The sequence below is a fragment of the Schistocerca serialis genome, chromosome 6, assembly GCF_023864345.2.
Source record: "Schistocerca serialis cubense isolate TAMUIC-IGC-003099 chromosome 6, iqSchSeri2.2, whole genome shotgun sequence".
NCBI classification, from domain to species: Eukaryota; Metazoa; Arthropoda; class Insecta; order Orthoptera; family Acrididae; genus Schistocerca; species Schistocerca serialis.
In genome coordinates this window covers 442,952,435-442,977,605 of record NC_064643.1, presented here as the reverse complement: position 1 = coordinate 442,977,605, position 25,171 = coordinate 442,952,435, and the positions used below count along the sequence as shown (strand labels likewise).

Here is a 25,171-nt window from a genome sequence, read left to right as displayed (position 1 = left end):
CCCAGCTTGCTTTGTCACATCATGTCTCTTGCGATGCTATCATAAGAGAGCTCTATCCAGAGACTTCAGACAAGAGACTGCTTCAAGTATATATCCAAGCTCGATGTTCTCTTCTTCAGCATTGTTTGTTATGGTTCAAAGGATCTTCCATCTGGTGTGTTCCTTGGAGCTGCAGTTGGTGATGCGGTGTCTCTGCAATTGTTCTGAATCACAACAATGGCTGCTGCACCCCAACACCACCTGTAGCTTAACATATACCTCAAACAGAATGTGGACAAAACCAAACACAGACAAATATCTAACTTCATAAGTGAAACATAAGTTCACATACTAACATCATATAACACAACTCAATACTAGAAACAATGCTACAATTCTACATGTTTACGTATTCATATACATCAAAGGAGCAGAAATTTTAGCGTGATAAATTCGCGAGATTTCAGAACTGAAGCCTCAAAATATCTACAGCCTTTCAGTGTCAGCATGTGCTGTTCACAAAACAACGGGATGGTGATTAATTGCTTGTGTTTGTCTACCTTTGTACAAAATTTGAATTGATCCCGAGTTGTTTGGAACACACAAGAAAAATGGGGTTTTTGTTCGTTAAATTCACACTAAATAAGATTTTTTTCAAGCAGTTAAAACTTACCTTAGTTCGAGATCCAACACACCAATGGACCAAACCTGAATCATCAGTCCACTACCATCTGGAGTTATTTAAGGGTGAATGTTTTCGAATGTAAAATCCGAATATTGCAAATACAAATGGTGCCATCAGCTGAGAATTGATTTCAGCCCAATTAAAATCTTTTGCAATTTGCCTGGGAGACAGCTCTGATTCATTGTTTGAACCTTTCTTAATACAATGTAACACAGCTACAGTAAGACATGTGTTAGGATGGGTGTACATATGGCCCCTGGTATGTGTTAAACCAAAAACTTTTTTACTCAGTTCAAATACGAACTTCACACCAGGGCCTCCTCCGACTTCAATTCTGTGCACAGCCATTTCATACACATTTGTCACTGCACTTCTGCACTTTAACAGTACCAGTAATTCGTAAAAGATTGCTATAATATAAGTGTGTTACAAAAGTATTCTTTAAGGTTTAATGATGAAACCATCGTAGTATCAATTAGTTGGATATATAACATGGTATTACAACAAATTATTTCACTGTCTAGAAATATTACTACATTAACCAAATTAATTCAGTTAAACTCTTTTATTGAAACCTATATTGTTTTGTGATTTTTGAACAGAAAAATGAAAATAATGATTAATAATAATAAAGAAATGATGATAGAAAAGTAAATGTATATACTTACCTTATGTAACTGAAACTTGTAGCTTTTATGAAGGTAATACAATTAACAAGAAAGTTTAAGTAAATAGGTCATTTAAGGAAATCTGTTTGTGGTTGTACCACATGTGCATGTTCAGGGTACAATTCTTATGAAACAGTAACATGCTTACACATTTATATGAGACAGCCTTTACGAGGGTACAGAATTTTTTCTTTTAAATGTCAGAAGTGCGAAGTTTTCTAAACCTGTGTCATATAAGAGTAATCAGATGGCCAGTCTGGCAGAAGTGACCAGAGATTATAATTCTTGGTATTGCAACCTGGACTTCCTGTTATCCACATATGGAGTATGTTCTGCAAGCCCTTGTAATAAATCTACACTATTATTTAATCCAGTGGATAATCATTTCAAGTGTACTGAAAAGAATACCAATAATAAGGAACATAGGGAAGATACTACAAGATTTACTATCATTTAAACATCCAGTAAACCCCCTCACACCATAGCCACTAAGTCAGTAGTCTGTGTCTCGCTATCAACCAGTTAACACCTCAATTTCGAAGTCTTCAAGTTGCATTCAATACAATATCATACAGTACTTTGTGTTTAGTAAAATTTTATGAGCTTATTTTGAATCTGCCCCCAGCCATCATCCAGTTCATATCTCAGTGGCAAAGTTTGCCAGTGTGTCAAGTTCTTAATGTAAAAGCTCACAGGTAGCATTCAATAACATGAACATGTGTGTATTGCCATCAGTTATTTAAACATCAAATGTGTCCAGAGACTATTAAATAAAAACCAGTTTTTATATATTCAGAACTCTTTTGTGAAAGTTCACTGAAAAGCAATGTAACAGTTTAGTGATAGTGTTTACCAGTGTTAATGTCCTATATGAAATCTTGTAGACAAGCTGGTCATTGTACTGGCATGAGTGAGAATAAATGTTAAAACCAATCAAAATAACTAAATGTTGCACCAATTATTTAATTTTTTTATGAAACAATATTACAGTCAGACAATGGACATTAGACATCTAGCTATCAAGGGCCATCAGTTACTCTTAGGTAAGGGATGTTTCAAATGGTGGCTCAATCTTGCACCTAGCAACTCAATTCGTTATGTATTTCCAGACTCAACTGACCCTACATTTCTCATGTATCTTTCGGAGCCATCATTTTGAATATTTTTCTTGCCTAGTGTTTTATCATTTGTAATACACACATTTCTACTCGTGTGTGTACGTCAATTGTTCTTACTCACTGAGCAGCTATAAGAACCCATTATAAACTTATTTCACACTATCTGCTGCCTTTTCATATTCATTGTACATGTTATTCATTACGAAGATGATCTATGTAAACATGAAGGTAGAACTATTTCTATTCTGTGTCTGGTTTGTTGGTTCCAAACTTCATTGTTGAGGAATATAGTTGTGCAAAATTTGCAGATTGTAGTTTATCTTTACCTGTATGTGTTGCACATGGATCATTTCATCTCTGATATGTTGTTGTTGTGGTCTTCAGTCCTGAGACTGGTTTGATGCAGCTCTCCATGCTACTCCATCCTGTGCAAGCTTCTTCATCTCCCAGTACCTACTGCAACCTACATCCTTCTGAATCTGCTTAGTGTATTCATCTCTTTGTCTCCCTCTATGATTTTTACCCTCCACACTGTTCTCCAATACTAAGTTGGTGATCCCTTGATGCCTCAGAACATGTTCTACCAACTGATCCCTTCTTCTAGTCAAGTTGTGCCACAAACTCCTCTTCTCCCCACTTCTATTCAATACCTCCTCATTAGTTATGTGATCTACCCATCTAATCTTCAGTATTCTTCTGTAGCACCACATTCTGAAAGCTTCTATTCTCTTCTTGTCTAAACTGTTTATAGTCCATGTTTCACTTCCATACATGGCTACACTCCATACAAATACTTTCAGAAATGCATGTGCAGAATTGAAGAGATTAGAATATGCTAGGTTTCCAAATATTTCATACAGTGATCCTCTCTTGTGCTCTGATTTAGTCTGCCAGAACTTTGACAAGTATATTAGTCTTGCATTCCAATTCAGTCCAAAATTGCACCACTGTGGCAGCTGACTGTCCTATAATTCTGGATATCACACCCACAATGAGGATCCTTTCATACAAAGTCTGGTGCTGACAATGCTGTTTCACAGAGGTATGCAGCATCTCCATGTCCTTTAATGTGATCATTAAATATCTGACATTTTCATTCCTCAAACCTTACCAGGTGGCTGTTCTGTTACAGAGTATTTTAACTCTGGTCATTTACATACCTCCCAATGGTGCGTCGATGTACAAAATTACATTGACATCTAACTATGTCTTCTGGGCACTTCACTCTTGTCAGGCAATGCATGGACAGATGGAACAGAGAACTAAGGAAGTTGTATTATACAAGTACAAAGAAGACCAGTCTAATGCCTATACCACACTTGTGGGGATAAAAATGATTTACCTCCAACCCACATGTAATAACCTTCAACCTTAGAAAATAAGTGGTATTAGCTGTACCTGTACTAGTAACTTACAAAGGGAAAGAGGTACAATTTTATGCCCAACTGTCTAAATATTTCACAGTTCAAGTAATGAATCAAGACCCCTGTATTTGAGCTTCTGAAACTAATGTACCTGAAACAAAGACAACATTACACTGTTTACTGGGACATCCACAATATTCTCATGCCCATTATTTCTTGTTTGTAGCCACATTATGCACTGTAACATGTACATAACAACTCTTTCCTATACAAAAGAATGATGCACCTGAAATGAGACAAAATGGATTTTCCTCTTGTCTAGCATTGCAAAACTACCACATCACAAGATTGCTGTTCACCCTGTTAGCACACATAACATTCTTAGCACTCTCCACTAGAGTCCAAGCCTGTTGCACTCCGATTTTCTCAGAGTGTCAAACTATTGAGATCATAAGTGTGCTTACATTCCTAAAAGTAACAAGGCATACTTGACAAGAAATGTATTCACAAGTTCAAGACATGAACTGAAATTTCTTATCCCTACTTGAAGAACTTCAGGAAAAAGATGTAAATGTGTGAACAATGACATCAAAGATTCTCTACAATGACTTTAAAATCTGAAAATTCAAAATAAGTCTATGGATTATGGGATCTCTTACGTTCAGTGTATGTTCAAAAAGAATTACAAGACACGATACTCAGTTCTTAAGGGACCTTAGTCAACCCACTGACGTCTATGGAATATTCTGAAATACCAAACCAAGATAAAAGGAGAATATTCATTAAACCAAGCTGAAGTGATTACACTTTGAACACATGCAAAGTGATGACATTTCTGATTTCCCTTTTATTACAGTGGATAAACAAGGCTCTAACAACAAATGGTGCCAAAAACTTTATAAAATCCCAGAATTTCAGTATTTTTCTTCAAATAGATACATATAAAACACCTTGCATCTTACAGCCTATGTTAATACTCTTTTACATAGTGCCTACATTTAGAAAAATTTCACAACTCACAGACTGAAATATCTAAAGGTATTTCACCACAGTTCTTTTAGTTCGCATCCATATGTTTGCATCACTACAGTTTCCTGTAGATTCCAATCACACTGCTTGGAACAAATATTTGGCATTGTACTACTTAACCACGATATTACTGCAATTGGCCTTTATTGGAAACATGGTGACATTACAGCAAAAAAGTACATCTGCTAATAAGGAAAATGATCACACTGTCAATGCTTTCAATTGTGCACATACCATCAACAGGATTACACATTGACTCATGATAAGCAGACCAAATTGCCCTCAGTACCAGGTGCAATAATATGGTGGAAAACAAACAGTTTTAGGTATGTAGTATTTATTTACAAAAATATGTTGGCATGAAAGATATGTAACAAATTCATCACAAATATATTCCATAACAATGTCATCAGTTACTATCAGACTGAAGTGAAATTGTAAAAGAACACACAGCTGTCAATTCTAAATGCTACAAAATACATAATTGCTGAACACTAGAAAGCTTTAAATGCAGAAGATAGGGCATAAAATGTCATACACTATTACACTCCTCTCTGCATTCCTCTGCGGTTGAAGGACATTCTTAAAACACAACACACTTCAGAATTTTTGCATACATCTAATGATATTCTTTTAAATCAAGGGCATTCAGTTTTGCACTCATATGTTATTAAATTCAACTTTCTCATAAGATCTGAAACAAATATTTAAGAACCTGTGAAAGCAGTTGATCTGAAAACTAATCACTACGTATTTCTTCAAAATATACCCCACAATTTTTCAATTTGATTGCAACATGTCTTTGGCTGCTGTTTTACCAAATGTGCTCATTAAACAGCTTGTCAAAATAAAAACTTAAGACTATGTAGATTACTTTAAATTTCATTAAAGGCATTTCAGGAGCTTAATTTTTTGATGTCCATTAGCTGAAATATTACATACACTTATTAACTGAATACTGAGGTACCTACTAAAAAAGGTGCAAATTATGAGTAAAACTGATCCAATAATGCACTTTTGTTCAGTCAGAAGCACCTAAAGTGTATACAGCACAACTACAGGGCTGTCATTTCTGGAGAAAAGTTGCCATAATCAGAATTACGAAAAGCATATTAAATCACCTTAGTACTTTTATTACTTACTTTTAATGCTGTTTTCTTGAACAACAAAACTTATTAAAGTCAGATGATCATACGTGCTGTGATGGCTGTGGAATGGTTAACGCCTACAAAACCATGGACAATACACAAAATCACAGCGACAACCAGTACAAATATATGCAACAATAATACTGACTGACCTGTACTTTTAAAAAATACCACAGTTTCCAAATATTTCATCTACTATGAATGGTGGTGCTACTGACTATATCTTAGAGGCAAGTTGTGGGTAGGCGAGACTGACGTAAAGGTAAAAAGAAACTGAAAGCACACATTACCAAATACAAACATAAAATAATCCTCACACTGTTTCTGGCAAACATTTCAGTCTACAACACACAAAGCTCTTTACATCACAATTATTTTAGTCGTACGAACGGACCGCGCACACACACGCACGCACGCACGCACACAACGCTAAGTAAGATTTTCACATAGCATGGAAACAATTGCTTAAAAAGAAATGTTACCTGCTGCTGTTTCTAATCATAAAGGTAACAAACATTAACTCACAAACATCTGGAAGATTCATAATATACACTAAAACATTTCATACAAACTGATAAAAGCTGATTAGAATTTGACAAATGCTTTTTCAGAAAGTACTCAACAGTTGATGGCAGTAAGGCCTACAACATAGATGAAATTATAATTTGGACATTCATTTATTAACCTCAACTGATAAAATACTTATAAGCAACATAACCACAAGAAAATTACTCAAACCAAAAACCATTACCTTTCACATTAGAACAATGAAAGGCCGGACTGGTGTTCACAAAGTGAACACTTTTCTATGAATCACTTATAAACTTTCTTTTACCCTCAAAATAGTTCTGTGAAACTATAATTACGAATTACCACAATCATTATTCCATTATATCTCAATTACAATGTGTAGATTTTTTGTGATTAGGGACCCTGCACTCTAGTTGCTTTTTAGTGAGTATTACAATGAACTATAACCAGACTAATTACTTAGATTTGCACACATGAGAACATTCAGCCAATTAATGTGAAGAAAATACAGCAACAAGGTAAGTAATCACATCTCATAATGCTTCATTGCTGATATTTATCACAATACATGAATACCTTAACTTACAAAGAACCATAGCAATATTTAAGACTATCAAAAGTGTAAAAGTACACTTTTTCCCTTCATAAAGGCCTGTTATGATGTCTCTACTGCACCAAGTACACCATATTTCTTAATGATGCAACAAGCAAACACACAAAACGTGTGCTGTAAGAAAATTTTACATTTTAACTGCAGTGCATATTTACTTTTCTGTGCATGTCAGCTGTAATAGCAACGTAACACCAGTAAATTCCTGAGATGAACAGAGCATACCTCTGCTGTATCATCTCTCTGCACAGAAAAGTTGCTCACTATTTAAACTTAACAGCAGACAGGAAGGTGCAATACCACTGTTCGTAAAAATTTTGAGTGAATCACAGCAAGACATCACAATAAGCTTAGTATGCAGTCAGATCACACAGTGATCAGTGCAACACATTACTCCACTCCATTACACAATCAATGATTAACTGTATGTAATGGTTGTTAATAATCCATTGTAAATAAACTATGGCAAAATATAGGTCCACGAATTTTAAGAGTAATTCTTTTGATAATGTCATTTCTCTTTATCAGACTACAACTAACTTATAAAAAAAACTGGACCAGCCAGTTAAATCAGTCTGTCAGCATAAGTTAAAACACAAATTAATCAAGCAACAATAACATTCACACAAATCTCTCACTACAATAAACATCTATTTACCACAATTCATTCATTAAGTTACACAAGAAAGACAATATCCTAAAAATACTTTGGAGGGTCCGACAATTTTACACGGTTTAATAAAAATTACTACACTTTACAATATAGCTAACAGACTTGCATCATCTGATTTGAATTACAAAAGATCACTACACAAAGTTGTTAAATGAACTAAATTTTAATATCAATGCTACAACTTTGGTAGATTTTGATTTGTTCGATTAGGTGCACTTGTTAAGTTGTGTAGATCATCTAGTGATTTCTTAGCAACAGATGAAATATCATCCATAGATTTTCGTGCAGAGCTTGTAATTTCATCAAATGACTTTTTAGTCTGTGCCAGCAAGTCATCTGTGCTCTTCACAGCATTTGAAGCTATTTCCTTTACTTCTGCATCAATTTTACCAATAACCCATTCAATTGCTTGTCTCCCCTAAAAAAAGAAAATCCTCAGATAAGTGAAAATTAACACCAACATTAAAAACAACAATATTGTTAATTTTGTAATTGCTAGGAGTTCTCTCCAACAAACAAAAAACATAAATCTACACACTATGCTGGGAGCATTTATGTTTTTATTCATGGGCAACCATCTACAAGTCTGTCCAAAATATGACTCAGCACACATCAGATTGTCAGTTTCTAACCTATGTAAGCTGTTACAAACCACAGCTTTGTGGGACATCAAATGAAAATATTTATGTCTACAAAGTCCTGTACAGTTAGTACTACACTAAATACAAAAGACAAAGCAGGTATTAACTAAATTGGAAATGCTGGACCAAGGGGTGCACTAGAAACAAGGGACGGACGGACAGAAGGTGGTGGGGGACTACTATTTTTGACTTTAGAGAAATGCCTATAAAAATAAATTAAATTAGGAAACAAGCAATGAGTTACTACACTGAAGAGCCAGAGAAACTGGTACACACGCCTAATATCGTGTAGCACTGTCATGAGTGCGCAGAACTTGTACAACACAACGTGGCGTGGACTCTACTAATGTCTGAAGCAGTGCTGGAGGGAACTGACACCATGAATCCTGCAGGGCTGCCCATAAATCCATATGAGTACAAGGGGTTGGAGGTCTCTTCTGAACAGCACATTACAAGGCATCCCAAATATGCTCAATGATGTTCCTGTCTGGAGAGTTTGGTGGCCAGCAAACGTGTCTAAACTCAGAAGAGTGTGTCTGGAACCACTATGTAGCAATTCTGGATGTGTGGGGTGTCACATTGTCCTGTTAGAATTTCCCAAGTCCATAACAATGCTCAATGGACATAAATAGCTGCACGTGGTCAGACAGGATGCTTACATATGTGTCTCCTATCAGTTTTATCTTGACGTATCAGGGGTCCCATCCCACATCAAACCAAATGCACACATTCCATAAGATTGAACAGTCCCCAGCTGACATGCAGGGTTCATGGATTCAGTAGGTTGCCACTACACCTGTACATGTCCGACGAGGCAACATGTTTCCAGTCATCAACAGTCCAATGTCTGTTTTGATGGACCCAGGTGAGGTGTAAAGCTTTGTGTTTGTGCAGTCATCAAGGGTACATGAGTGGGCCTTTGTATCCGAAAGCCCATACTGATGTTTCATTGAATGGTTCACATGCTGACACTGACGGCCAAGCATGGAAATCTGCAGAAATTTGTGGAAGAGTTGCACTTCCGTCACACTGAACAATTGTCTTCAGTCGCCATTGGTCCCTTTCTTGCAGGAACTTTTTCTGGCTGCAGCAATGTTTAAGATTTGATGTTTTATTGGATTCCTGATATTGACAGTCCACTCGTGAAATGGTCTTGTGGGAAAATACCCACTTAATCGCTACCTCGGAGACGCCACGTTCCACCACTCATATAACACCATGTTCAAACTCACTTCAATCTGGACAACCTGCCATTGTAGCAGCAGGAACGAATCTAACAACTGCACCAGACCCTTTTTCTCTTATATAGGTGTTGCCAACCACAGAATCGTATTGTGCCTATTTCAATATTTCTGTATTTGAATACACATGCCTATACCAGTTTCTTTGGTGCTTCAGTGTACTTCATGGATAGGAAAGCCACTTGGCTTCTCCCATCAAGAAGAGTCCTAATAGCATTGAAGATACTATGGACATTAATAAGTGGATTCTACTTCTAAAACCAGCTTTTAAAATTTTTCTCTCCTTTTAAACTAACAGAGCCATACATTTACAATTCAAGACCAAGTCTTCCACTTAAGTTGTGACACTGAACAACAATATAAACACTTTACATTCTGTAAAATAAGGGAAAGGTGACCACTCACTACAACTGCAGTATCATTGGTGTGCGTGTGCACCACAAGTTGGTGGTTGTCTTTATGTGTTGTTCCATCCATGAACTTCCATTATTGCTGAACACCTGATATTCTTATGTATTAGGTATGTATTGCTTTATGTACAACACTGACTCCTATACAATAATCTCTGCTTAATTTGTAAGTCTGTTTATAACTAGTAGGCACCAAGTTTCAAATTATTTGTGGTAATAGAGTTATTTCTGTGAGACAGTAGTAACTGCAGTACAAAGTTAATATTTCAATGACAATGGGATCCCCACTCTGAACTCCATTAGTTGGTTGCATAAGGGAAAACCTGCAGACCAAAATTTATATGTTTTTCAATCTCTTGCATTTAACTGTCGTCGTCGTCGTCATCATCATCGTTTAAGACTGATTATGCCTTTCAGTGTTCAGTCTGGAGCATAGCCCCCTTATAAAATTCCTCCATGATCCCCTATTCAGTGCTAACATTGGTGCCTCTTCTGATGTTAAACCTATTACTTCAAAATCATTCTTAACCGAATCCAGGTACCTTCTGCTTGGTCTGCCCCGACTCCTTCTACCCTCTACTACTGAACCCATGAGTCTCTTGGGTAACCTTGCTTCTCCCATGCCTGTAACATGACCCCACCATCTAAGCCTGTTCGCCCTGACTGCTACATCTATAGAGAGTTCATTCCCAGTTTTTCTTTGATTTCTTCATTGTGGACACCCTCCTGCCATTGTTGCCATCTACTGGTACCTGCAATCATCCTAGCTACTTTTATATCCGTAACCTCAACCTTGTTGATAAGGTAACCTGAATCCACCCAGCTTTCGCTCCCATACAACAAAGTTGGTCGAAAGACTGAACGGTGCACAGACAACTCAGTCTTGGTACTGACTTCCTTCTTGCAGAAGAGAGTAGATCGTAGCTGAGCGCTCACTGCATTAGCTTTGCTACACCTCACTTCCAGTTCTTTCACTATGTTGCCATCCTGTGAGAATATGCATCTTAAGTACTTGAAACCATCCACCTGTTCTAACTTTGTTCCTCCTATTTGGCGCTCAATCCGTTTATATTTCTTTCCCACTGACATTACTTTCGTTTTGGAGATGCTAATCTTCATACCATAGTCCTTACATTTCTGATCTAGCTCTGAAATATTACTTTGCAAACTTTCAATCGAATCTGCCATCACAACTAAGTCATCCGCATATGCAAGACTGCTTATTTTGTGTTCACATATCTTAATCTCACCCAGCGAGTCTATTGTTTTCAACATATGATCCATAAATAATATGAACAGTGGAGACAGGTTGCAGCCTTGTCTTACTCCTGACACTACTCTGAACCATGAAAATTTACCATCAACTCTAAATGCTGCCTGACTATCCATGTAAAGACCTTTAATTGCTTGCAAAAGTTTGCCTCCTATTCCATAATCTCGTAGAACAGACAATAACTTCCTCCTAGGAACCCGGTCATATGCCTCTTCTAGATCTATAAAGCATAGACACAATTCCCTGTTCCACTCTTAACACTTATCCATTATTTGCCGTTAAGCTAAAGATCTGGTCCTGACAACCTCTAAGAGGCCTAAACCCACACTGATTTTCACCCAATTGGTCCTCAACTAATACTCGCACTTTCCTTTCAACAATACCTGAGAAGATTTTACCCACAACGCTGATTAAAGAGATACCTCTGTAGTTGTTACAATCTTTTCTGTTTCCATATTTAAAGATTGGTGTGATTACTGCTTTTGTTCAGTCTGATGGAACCTGTCCCGACTCCCAGGCCATTTCAATTATCCTGTGTGGCCATTTAAGACCCGACATTCCACTGTATTTGATGAGTTCCGACTTAATTTCATCCACCCCAGCTGCTTTATTGCACTGCAATCTATTGACCATTTTCTCCACTTTCTCAAATGTGATCCTACTTCCCTCATCATTCTTATCCCATTCAACCTCTAAATCTGAAACAATACTGATCGTATTTTCACCTACATTGAGCAACTCTTCAAAATATTCCATCTGCCCAAGGCATCCACAGGATTCACCAGCAGTTTTCCTGACCTGTCCAAAATACTTGTCATTTCCTTCTTACCTCCCTTTCGAAGACTGCTAATTACACTCCAGAATGGTTTTCCAGCAGCTTGACCCATAGTCTCCAACCTGTTTCCAAAGTCTTCCCAAGATTTCTTCTTGGATGCTGCAATTATCTGTTTGGCTTTGTTTCTTTCTTCAACATAACTTTCTCTGTCTACCTGAGTTCTAGTATGTAGCCATTTTTGATACACCTTCTTTTTCCTTTTACAGGCTGCCTTGACTGTGTCATTCCACCAAGCTGTTTGCATCATCCTACTTTTACACGCTACTGTTCCAAGACATTCTTTAGCCACTTCTAGTACTGTGTCCCTGTACCTTGTCCGTTCCTTTTCCAATGACTGTAATTGACTACATTCAACTAACTGGTACCTTTCTGAGACCACTGTTATGTACTTGTGCCTGATTTCCTTATCCTGAAGTTTCTCCACTCTTATCCTCCTACATATGGACCTGACCTCCTGCACTTTCAGCCTCACAATCCCAATTTCACTGCACATTAAATAATGATCAGTGTCATCAAAGAATCCCCTGAATACACGTGTGTCCCTCACAGCCTTCCTGAATTCCTGATCTGTTATTATATAGTCAATGACAGATCTGGTTCCGTATGAGTGGCCAAGTAATTGGTCCCAACAGTCGGGATACCAGTTACTTTTGAATAAGGCTGGGCATGTCACATATTCTGAGTCATGGTCACCTTTGTGCTCATACGGCAAAGACTACCAAATCCACCGGTTAGTCCCTCAACCGTTAGGGGTAAAACCCAATGGGACTCGGGATAAGTAAGGCTAGCAACCTGCTTCCCTGGTACTTTAAATATGATGCTGGCAACAATCAGAGTTTTGACCAATTTTTTATTAATACAACTTACTTCTTCCAGAGTTATTCCCGACTGTTGTTGTTGTTGTGGTCTTCAGTCCTGAGACTGGTTTGATGCAGCTCTCCATGCTACTCTATCCTGTGCAAGCTTTTTCATCTCCCAGTACCTACTGCAACCTACATCCTTCTGAATCTGCTTAGTGTATTCATCTCTTGGTCTCCCTCTATGATTTTTACCCTCCACGCTGCCCTCCAATACTAAATTGGTGATCCCTTGATGCCTCAGAACATGTCCTACCAACCGATCCCTTCTTCTGGTCACGTTGTGCCACAAACTTCTCTTCTCCCCAATCCTATTCAATACTTCATTAGTTATGTGATCTACCCATCTAATCTTCAGCATTCTTCTGTAGCACCACATTTCGAAAGCTTCTATTCTCTTCTTGTCCAAACTATTTATCGTCCATGTTTCACTTCCATACATGGCTACACTCCATACGAATACTTTCAGAAATGACTTCCTGACAAATCAATACTGGATGTTAACAAATTTCTCTTCTTCAGAAACGCTTTCCTTGCCATTGCCAGCCTACATTTTATATCCTCTCTTCTTCGACCATCATCAGTTATTTTGCTCCCCAAATAGCAAAACTCCTTTACTAATTTAAGTGCCTCATTTCCTAATCTAATTCCCTCAGCATCACCCGACTTAATTAGACTACATTCCATTATCCTTGTTTTGCTTTTGTTGATGTTTATCTTATATCCTCCTTTCAAGACACTGTCCATTCCATTCAACTGCTCTTCCAAGTCCTTTGCTGTCTCTGACAGAATTACAATGTCATCGGCCAACCTCAAAGTTTTTATTTCTTCTCCATGAATTTTAATACCTACTCCGAATTTTTCTTTTGTTTCCTTTACTGCTTGCTCAATATACAGATTGAACAACATCGGGGACAGGCTATAACCCTGTCTTACTCCCTTCCCAACCACTGCTTCCCTTTCATGTCCCTCGACTCTTATAACTGCCATCTGGTTTCTGTACAAATTGTAAATAGCCTTTCGCTCCCTGTATTTTACCCCTGCCACCCTTAGAATTTGAAAGAGAGTATTCCAGTCAACATTGTCAAAAGCTTTCTCTAAGTCTACAAATGCTAGAAAAGTAGGTTTGCCTTTTCTTAATCTAGCTTCTAAGATACGTTGTAGGGTCAGTATTGCCTCACGTGTTCCAACATTTCTACGGAATCCGAACTGATCTTCCCTGAGGTCGGCTTTACCAGTTTTTCCATTCGTCTGTAAAGAGTTCGTGTTAGTATTTTGCAGCCGTGACTTATTAAATTGATAGTTCAGTAATTTTCATATCTGTCAACACCTGCTTTCTTTGGGATTGGAATTATTATATTCTTCTTGAAGTCTGAGGGTATTTCGCCTGTTTCACACATCTTGCTCACCAGATGGTAGAGTTGTCAGGACTGGCTCTCCCAAGGCCGTCAGTAGTTCCAATGGAATGTTGTCTACTCCGGGGGCCTTGTTTCGACTACTGTTAATGAAACTGCCAGAGGAGTACTGTCTACTTTCTATATTCATTATACTATCTTCACTGTACTGGTGCCATCTTAACAGTGACCAAGTCACCTAGATCCCAACTATTTTGTTAATAACCCCATTTGCATGGCTGCTGACCTGACATCCCCTGAAGATAATCTTCAAGATTTTTATTCTTATTTGCAATCCACATCCTGAATTTACTGGTATTGTTACACACTATTTTGAAAAATGGCTTCCTTAAGAGCCAACATCATCCTTAATGAGTTTAATTACACTCAGGCTCCAGGATAACCATTTCATACCTGATCAGTCCATTTAATTGTCAACAATCTTCAATGATATTTCAAATGCTGCAGTTTTCTTTTCCAGTGCTTCCACAGCTCATGAATCTACCATACAATGATGTGCTGCACACAAACTTTCTCATAAATTTGATCTTCACATTATGGCCTTTATTAGATACTAGTACACCTCTTTTGGCCAGGAGTGTTGAATGTATATTAGTCTGCTTTTCAGATCCTCTTCGATTTATCCATCATGTTATTTTACTTCGAAGTTACAGAATTCCTTCGCATCATTTATTTTGTGGCCACCAATGTAGATGTTAACTTTATTATTAATCTCATTTTGCCACTCATTATTTTGTTCCTCTTTTGGTTTACTCTCTATCAATATTCTGTACTCAGACTTCATTCCATTGAACATATCCAAATTCCTCACATTCACTGAGGATAGCAATGTTATCAATTAATCATATCACTGATATCCTTCCACCCTGAATTTTAGTCCCATTCCTGTAACTTTATTTCCACCATTGCTTCTTCAGTGTTTAGAATGGACAGTTTGGGCAAAGGACTGCATCCTTGTCTGACACCCTTTTTAATCTGAATTTAATTCTTAGTTTTTCTTTCTTTCTTACTTTCCCATCTTGGGTTTTCTACATAATTTACTCTTATTTCTTTCAGAATTCCTAAAAACTTTAACCACTTTAACACTATCTAGGTTGGCAAATCCAATGCAGGTCTCTGTTTTTCATAAATCTTGCTTTCATATCAACCATAACATCAGAACAGCCTCTACCTTTTCAGAAACCAAACTGTTATATAGCATCTCCACTTTTCCATAATTCCGTATATTATTCCTGTCAGCAACTTTGATGTATGAGACCTTAAGCTGATTATAGGAAAGTTCTCACACTTATCTGCCTGTGCTATCTTCAAAATTGTGTGGATGACATTTTTCCGAAAGTCGGACACTACGTCTCCAGTCTGATTCTACACACCAACATGAACAGTTGTTTGGTAGTCACTTCCTCAATGATTTTATGGATTCCAACTGAATATTACCTATCCCCTCTGCCCTACCCAATTTTAAGGATTCAAAAACGGTCTTTCACTGACTAATACTGGAACCCCCTACATTTTCCCCATCAACTCCCATTTCTTCTTCTACTTCTACTATCACATCATCAGGCAAGTCCACTCCCACAGAGACCTCCAGTGTACTCTTCCCATAAAACTGCTATTGACATTGCACTCTTAAATGTTAAGTCCTTGCTTTAAATTTCACCAAAGGTTGTTCTGACTTTCCCACATATAGAATTAGTCTTTCTGACAACTATTTTTCGGTTTCTCACATTTATCCTGCATCTATTTCACCTTTACTTTCCTCTACTTCCTACTTATTTCATTCTAGGTGACATACTGCTATATTCCTGTCTTTTACTGAAGACTTTTGTACTAATTTTTATCTGTCCAACTTCTGATTACCACTTTTAGAATGTCCATTCCTCTTCAACTGATATGACTACTGTGCTATTCATTATTCCATATACAGTCATTGAGGACATCAAACACTTCTTTCCACAGTAAGTCTTCTTAAACTCCAGTCTACTGTTCATTGTTATTTAACTGTGATCCACATGCCTATATCTGCCCAGAGTACAACTTACAATTGCACAGCTGATTTGAGAATCAGTCAGAACACAATGTAATCCAGCTTTCACTTCCTGTTTCTCTAGGATTTTACCAATTATATCATCACCACTGATGATTTTTGAATACTGTATTCACACTTTGTCCTTATCTCATTCCTACTACTGGGCCCATATTCTCCTGTAAGTCTATTCTATTCTGTCCCATATAACTGCATTCCAATTAACTGTGCTTATTAGATCATCATTATCCTTCAGATCTGAATTATCCCTTCAACATCCTTGTATACTTTCTCTAACCCTTCATCTTCTGCTTGTGACATTGGCATGTATATTTGAACTATTGTTGTGAGTGTTAAGTTTCCGGTCAATTCTGATGAAGACACCCCATCAGTGAACTGTTCACAGAAACACTACCCATCCTGCCTTGCTGTCCATAAATTCTACTCCTGTTATATGATTTTCTGGTGCTATTGATATTACCCTATATTTGTGTGGCTAGAAACTTTTCTCATTTTGCTTCACTGATCTCCACAAGGCCAAAACTGAGCCTTTGCATTTCCCTTTTCTGATTTCCTAGCTTCCTTGCCACATTCAGTTTTCTAACATTCCATATTTTAACTCTTGGAATGTTACATTTTGTTGGTTACTCTACCTTTTTCTCATGGTTACTACCTCCTTGGTTGCACGATCACAGGGCTCTGAATGGGGGACTAATCCAGAATCTTTTGGCAATGGAGATATCATCAAGATCTTTTCCAGTTACAGGTCAATTATTCTATGGGTAAATAGCACATATCTTAAAACACGGCAGTTTCCTTTGCCTTTTGCATCCTCATGCTATTGATCTCTGCTGATTCTTCAACTCTTAGAGGTGATTTTCCACCCAAAGGGTAATATGGATGGTTGGTTACTTGGGCGATAAGGGATTGAACAACAAGGTTATCAGTTTCTTTGTGAAGACAGTTGTTCATCGGCAGTTAATGGCACCTGCCAGAAACTTGATCATGTTATGGAAGGTGTGACGAATCAAGGCATTGAAAGCAATACTGTTGTCAGAGCTGTGAGATACCTTAAATAGATGTAAAAGTACATGTGTCAGGCCGTGTTATACTCAGAGCACAAAAGGGGCCTCCCAGGGCTCACCTGTGGTGAGAGAAACCCCACTGACGTGAGACCCATGTTTGCCATTTACAGACAATGACAGTTACAGAGTAAAGAATGCCTTCTAGCCAGGAAATCAATAATAGCAAAAGTGAGAAGGCTAGAAACCTAATGGAAATCAGTTGGACTGACTATAATAAAACAGTTGCTTTGGAACTGTCTGCTCTTCTGCCATCTCTGACAAAGCCACTGGTTGATTGAGGCGACTGTACCTGAAGTCTTCAGCTGCCATCACTGATGATTTTTGTTTTCAATTATCCTTGTCCCAAAATCTTTACCCACATATGTGTATGCCACATATATTGTACAAACACATGCCTGAATATCACACACACACACACACACACACACACACACACACACACACACACACACACACACACACACACACACCTGTGGCAAAATTCAAACACAGCAGTCAGAACATTTTGCTTACTAGTCGAAGATACTACACCTTGACACTTTTGTCATAACATTATTGTAAAAGACACTTACCTTCCCAGCATTAAGGGAGATTCTGCTCGTTAAAACATCTTCCACATAGGAATTAAGTGGAACTCCTTGCACAGTGACAACAGCTTCATGTTTCAGTAATGTTTTACTTGGATCTTGTGGATGTGGTACATACATCACAGTCTCATCCACAGCTATATGACGGCAGAATGTGAGCTGCAAAAATATCCAAATTGGAATTCATTTTAACTTTTATGAAAAATGATTTTGTGAAGGAGAATTTCAACATAAACACTGTAAATACTTAACTTTAGATCAAACTCACAGTAAAGAAGAGACAAGCAATAAAGCTGACAAACATTCACCTGACTACAAATTCAGTCATTCAATATTCTTAAGCATATTAACTGCAATTCATTTGGTATCATCAAGCTGTATTTTGAACACATAATGAAGTTCATTCTCACAATCAGATCTATGCTCCAAGGTAAATCCCAGATAATATGACAATTTGAGATTCACATGCATCACCTTTTTGTCGACTAAAGCGGCATATGATAGCCGAGGTAGAATAATTATGTCATGAGCTGACTGTACTGGGAAGCCATAAAAAACTGGTAAGGTGAGTCACAAAGTAGTATAAGAATGGGGAGAATGAGTCCGACACATTAAACACTGAAAATGGGGTATGGCAAAGAGACGCACTCATCTGCCTCATTTATAATGCTGCCCTGGAGAAGGTAGTGGGGGATGATCTTCCATAATGAGTGTCAGGAACTTAAGTAGATGACAGTGCCAGGAACTTTAAAGGCAAGGGAGACATTTAACACCCTTGAAGAGACTAGCATGAATGTAGGATTAAATGCCAACTGGTAGAAAAAATACTTGGCTGCAGGAAAGGCACCCAAGGAGAACATGCCAGCCTCAATAACAGCGGGAAAATATACCTTTGAGGGAGTTTAGGAGTTTAAGTATGTGGATTCAACAGTCACCTACTAGACAATTCCTATGAAATCCAACAGATTAATGGTAGCCAAAGTCTATTTTGCTCTAATGAGACTTATCAAGGCTCCTCACTGGCACCACCAAGTTACTCACATACAAAACACTTATTACAGCAGTGCTGACACATGGTTCCAAAACAGATTCTAACAGCAACAGACCCTGAAATGGACACATTTGAAAGAAAGCAGCTTTGAGGAATCATTGGCCTAATTTGTCAAAATGGAATATGGAGGAAAAAGACAATTGTGTTGTAATTTTTTTTTTTTTTTTTTTTTTTGTTTGTGGTTTTAGGGCGCAAAACTTCTATGGTCATTAGCGCCCAGCCCGTGACGTAGAAAACAGGAAAAAAACGAAATTTAAAATCAGCAGCAATGGAAACAAAGTCAGAAAATTTGAGAAACTAAAGGCAGAAGGAATGCTTAAAAGTCCACTATAGAAAGGGGTTGGTTGTCCCCCAAAAAAAAGCTTCAAATGACTGACGTCATTTCACTGTCTCTAATAAACTGTAGAACGCGGTCAGCTGAGCGCGTGTCATCTGCTAAAATCGACGATAGATCAGGCGATAGCTGTAGACGGGAGCGTAACGGATTAAAATAGGGGCATTCAATTAAAAGGTGTCTGACCGTCCACAGCTGAGAGCAGTGGGGACAGAGTGGGGGAGGATCACCGCTTAAAAGATGTCGATGACTAAAAAGACAGTGCCCTATCCGGAGTCGGGCTAAAATTACCTCCTCCCGACGACGCGTTCGGGAGGAAGAGGTCCAAGCGCAAGGAACGGCTTTCACTTCCCGCAATTTATTGTGGGGAAGTGTTGACCAATGCGCATGCCATAAATGAGTGACTTGGCGACATAAACCGCTCCGTAGATCGGTAAACGGAAGAGACTGAAGAGCTGGCCGAGGAAGAGAGACTGCAGCCTTGGCTGCTATATCGGCCGCCTCATTTCCACAGATACCAGCGTGTCCCGGGAGCCAGAGGAACGCCACTGAGACGCCCCCCAGGTGGAGCAAGCGCAGACAGTCCTGAATCCGGTGGACCAGAGGGTGCACGGGGTAAAGAGCTTGGAGACTGAGGAGAGAGCTGAGAGAATCTGAGCAGATTACGTACTGTATCCGCTGATGGCGGCGGATGTAGTGGACAGCCTGGAGAACAGCGTAAAGCTCCGCAGGATAAACCGAACACTGGTCGGGAAGCCGAAAGTGATTTGGGGTGTCGCCAACAATATAGGCACTCCCTACACCTAACGATGTTTTCGAGCCATCGGTGTAAATAAATGTGGCTTCCGTCATTTGTGCACATAGAGCAGCAAATGCCCGACGGTAAACAAGTGTAGGGGTACCATCCTTGGGAAATTGACATAGGTCTCTGAGCAAGTCGATCCGGGGACGGAGCCAAGGCGGTGCTGTACCCCAAGTTGTCAAGAAGGTTTTAGAAAAGCGGAAGGAAAGAGAATGGAGCAGTTGACGGAAGCGGACTCCCGGGGGTAGGAGGGAGGAGGAGCGGCCTGCATACTCGACATCAAAGGAGGCGTCGAAAAAAAGGTTATAGGCTGGATTAGCAGGCATGGAAGACAGATGGCTAGCATAACGACTCAGAAGGACTGCCCGCCGATTGGACAGTGGAGGTTCAGCAGTCTCAGCATAAAGGCTTTCCACAGGGCTGGTGTAAAAAGCTCCAGACACTAAACGTAATCCACGGTGGTGGATAGAGTCGAGACGCCGAAGAATAGACGGCCGAGCAGAGGAGTAGACTATGCTTCCATAATCCAATTTCGAGCGCACTAAGGCGCGATAGAGGTGGAGAAGGACCACCCGGTCCGCTCCCCAAGAGGTACCATTCAGGACACGGAGGGTGTTAAGGGAACGCAGACAGCGAGCCGAAAGATAGGAAACGTGGGAGGACCAGCACAGTTTTCTGTCAAACATAAGACCCAAGAATTTTGCGACGTCGGAAAACGGAAGGTTGACAGGACCTAGATGTAAGGAGGGCGGAAGAAACTCCTTACGTCGCCAAAAATTTACACAAACGGTCTTACTGGGTGAGAAACGGAAGCCGGTTTCGATGCTCCACGCGTGGAGGCGATCGAGACATCCTTGAAGACGTCTTTCAAGAAGGCTGGTCCGTTGAGAGCTGTAGTAGATCGCAAAATCGTCCACAAAGAGGGAGCCCGAGACATCAGGAAGGAGACAATCCATAATTGGATTAATGGCGATGGCAAACAGTACAACACTCAGCACGGAGCCCTGGGGTACCCCGTTTTCTTGGGAGAAAGTACGCGAGAGAGTAGTGTTCACCCGCACCCTAAATGTGCGCTCTGCCATAAATTCGCGAAGAAAAAGGGGCAGCCGGCCTCTAAAGCCCCAAGAGAACAGTGTGCGGAGGATGCCTGTCCTCCAACAGGTATCGTACGCTCTCTCCAGATCAAAAAATATTGCTACCGTTTGGCGTTTCCGGAGAAAATTGTTCATGATATAAGTGGAGAGAGCAACAAGATGGTCAACAGCAGAACGATGCTTTCGGAATCCGCATTGGGCTGGTGTTAAAAGACTGCGGGACTCCAACCACCAAGCTAAACGGTAATTCACCATACGCTCCAAAACCTTACAGACACTACTCGTGAGAGAAATGGGGCGATAGCTAGAGGGGAGATGTTTGTCCTTTCCAGGTTTCGGAACGGGAACGACGATAGCTTCCCGCCATCGCCTGGGAAAGGTACTGTCGGTCCAAATTCGATTATAAAGGCGAAGGAGGTAACGCAGGCTATGGGTTGATAAATGCAGCAACATTTGGACATGGATACCATCCGGTCCTGGGGCGGAGGAGCGAGAAGAAGAGAGGGCATGTTGGAGTTCGCGCATGGAGAAAACAGTATTGTAGCTTTCGCGATTTTGAGAGGAGAAAGCAAGATGTCGCACTTCCGCTGCACGTTTCTTTGGGAGAAACGCTGGCGGGTAATTTGAAGAGCTCGAAATCTCAGAAAAGTGCTGACCCAATGAGTTAGAAATTGCGACGGGGTCCACTAAGGTATCATGCGCGACAGTGAGCCCAGAGACCGGGGAGAAACTAGGCGCGCCTGAGAACCGTCGAAGCCGACTCCAAACTTCCGAGGAGGGAGTGAAGTTGTTAAATGAGCTAGTAAAGAATTTCCAGCTTGCCTTCTTGCTATCGCGGATGACGCGACGGCATCGCGCACGGAGCTGCTTATATCGGATACAGTTGGACAAAGTTGGATGGTGACGGAAAATGCGAAGAGCACGTCGCCGCTCACGTATTGCGTCACGGCATGCCTCGTTCCACCAAGGAACTGGAGGGCGCCGGGGCAATTCGGAGGTGCGTGGTATTGAACGTTCCGCAGCTGTGAGAATAACGTCGGTAAAATGTGTGACCTCATCGTCGACGCTGGGAAAGCGACGGTCATCGAATGTCGCTAGAGACGAAAAAAGTGTCCAATCGGCTTGGGCAAACTTCCAGCGTCGCGAGCGCATATATGGCAGTTGAGGCTGCAGTCGAAGAACACATGGAAAGTGGTCACTCGAGTGTGTATCATCAAGGGCGAACCATTCGAAGCGCCGAGCTAGCGGAACAGTACCGACCGCAAGGTCCAAGTGGGATAAATTTGCCGTGGAGGCAGACAAAAATGTGGGGACCCCAGTGTTGAGGCAGACTAGATCCGCTTGGTGGAAGACGTCTAGCAATAGTGAGCCACGTGGACAAGGATGTGGAGATCCCCAAAGCGGGTGGTGGGCATTGAAGGCCCCAACCAGCAAGTAGGGGGGTGGAAGCTGATCAAGAAGATGAAGGAGATCAGCTCGTTCCATTGGTGTAGACGATGGAATGTATACCGTACAAAGAGAGAACGTGTATCCAGAAAGGGAAAGACGGACGGCGACAGCTTGGAAGGAAGTGTTTAAGGGGATTGGGTGATAATGGAGAGTATCATGGAGCAGAATCATGAGTCCTCCATGGGCTGGAGTGCCTTCAACAGAGGGGAGGTCATATCGGACGGACTGAAAATGAGGGAGAACAAAGCGGTCATGGGGACGCAGCTTTGTTTCCTGAAGACAGAAGATGACCGGCGAGTAGGATCGTAAGAGGATCGACAATTCCTCCCGATTGGCGCGAATGCCGCGGATATTCCAGTGGATAATGGACATAGGGTGAACAGAAAATGGAGGAACGTCACCAAGGGTGCTGTCAACTCAACGACTGCTCAGAGCTTGCGACCGACAGGATGGAATGGCATTCAGTCGAAGGCAGAAGATCCTGATCCATAGGTTGGTCAGGAGCAGCTCCTGCCACCAACGATCGGCCAGTTGACCGGCCACCAACAGTGCGCCTCGGCGACACAGAAGATGGCCGAGGGCGATTTCCGCCAGGTGGTGCTGTAGATGGGACACGCCGTGGCGGAGAAGGAGAGGAACTGTGTTTCTTCGTAGCCTTCTTGGAGGTATGTTTAGATGAAGGAGGAACCGATGGTTGTGAAGTTGCAGTACGTAAAAACTCTTCACGAGAATGCTCTTTTTTTGAAGACTTGGCGTCTGACTTTTGGGCTCGAGATTTAGCAGAACTCGACGAAGGGTGAGCCATAGAGTGGGCAGGCGAAAGAGGTGAGGTTGAACGGGCGATCTTTGCGCTGGCCGATCTGACGACCGTGGTACTAAATGTGAGGTCGCAAGTCTGCGTGGCCGCCTCCTTTGTTGGCCGAGGAGAAGCAAGGACAGCGCTGTATTTTCCTTTCTGAGGCACGGTGGGCTGTCGACTGGCGAGTAACTTTCGAGCAGCAAAGGTCGACACCTTTTCCTTCACTCTTATTTCCTGGATCAGCTTTTCGTCCTTAAAAACAGGGCAATCTCGAGAGGAAGCAGCGTGGTCACCCATACAGTTGATGCAGCGAGGGGATGGAGGTGGACAAGCACCCTCATGGGCATCCCTGCCACACGTAACACATTTGGCCGGATTGGAACAGGACTGGCTGGTGTGATTGAACCGCTGACATCGATAGCAACGCGTAGGGTTCGGGACATAAGGGCGAACGGAAATTATCTCATAGCCTGCTTTGATTTTTGATGGGAGTTGAACTTTGTCAAATGTCAAGAAGACAGTGCGGGTTGGAATGATGTTCGAGTCAACCCTTTTCGTAACCCGATGAACAGCGGTGACGCCCTGGTCAGACAGGTAGTGCTGAATTTCTTCGTCAGACAATCCATCGAGGGAGCGTGTATAAACGACTCCACGCGAGGAATTTAAGGTACGGTGCGGTTCCACCCGGACAGGGAAGGTGTGGAGCAGAGAAGTACGCAGCAATTTTTGAGCCTGGAGGGCACTGTGTGTTTCTAACAACAGGGTGCCATTCCGTAATCTGGAACAAGACTTTACAGGACCCGCAATTGCGTCGACACCTTTCTGAATAATGAAAGGGTTGACCGTGGAAAAGTCGTGACCTTCGTCAGACCGAGAAACAACAAGGAACTGTGGCAACGATGGAAGAACCGTCTGTGGCTGAGACTCAGTGAACTTACGTTTGTGAGCAGACATAGTGGAAGGTGAGGAAACCATTGCGGAAGAATCCCCCATGATTACCGGCGTCTCCGATGGCGCGCTCCTCCCTTGTGGGGGCCCTCACCGAGGGCACACCCGCCTTAGGTGATTGTTCACACCTCAGGTCACACCTCCCGACAAACGGACGGAGGGACCAATCGGCACTTTCGGAAGGTATCAGCTCGGGTAATCACCCCTCCCTGGGCCTGGCCTTTACCAGGGGGTACGTACGTGTCCTACCTGTCTACCCGGGGCGGGGAATTACGCGTTACCCCGTCACCGGCTACGCATGGAAGTGCGTGGGTCGGCCTTCAGACACGCACAGGGAGGAAGAAAGAGAAAGGGAAAGGAAAGAAGAGGGGGTCTCAAACGCCGCAGCGGAGAAAAGGGTAAAGAGAAGAGGTAAGGAATGGAGAAGGACAAAGGAAGGAAGAAGACATACAAGCAAGGAAGAAGAAGAATGCGGTACATTGACAAGCGTCCGTCTCCGGACGTAGGCGCAAACCATAC

The 25,171-nt window shown here is 41.0% G+C and overlaps 1 protein-coding gene across 1 annotated transcript in view; it reads right to left on the bottom strand.

Moving 5' to 3' along the window:
- Nucleotides 1–4,638: 4,638 nt before the first annotated feature.
- The window catches only part of LOC126483982 (protein slowmo), a 41,336-nt gene continuing 20,803 nt past the window's right edge, over nt 4,639–25,171 (bottom strand). Inside the window, exons 4-5 of the mRNA XM_050107281.1 lie at nt 18,161–18,334; nt 4,639–8,223 (exon numbers count right to left, since the gene is read on the bottom strand). Coding sequence (XP_049963238.1) covers nt 7,981–8,223; nt 18,161–18,334 — 417 coding nt within the window. The 3' untranslated portion in view covers nt 4,639–7,980. The remainder of the gene's footprint in view (nt 8,224–18,160; nt 18,335–25,171) is intronic.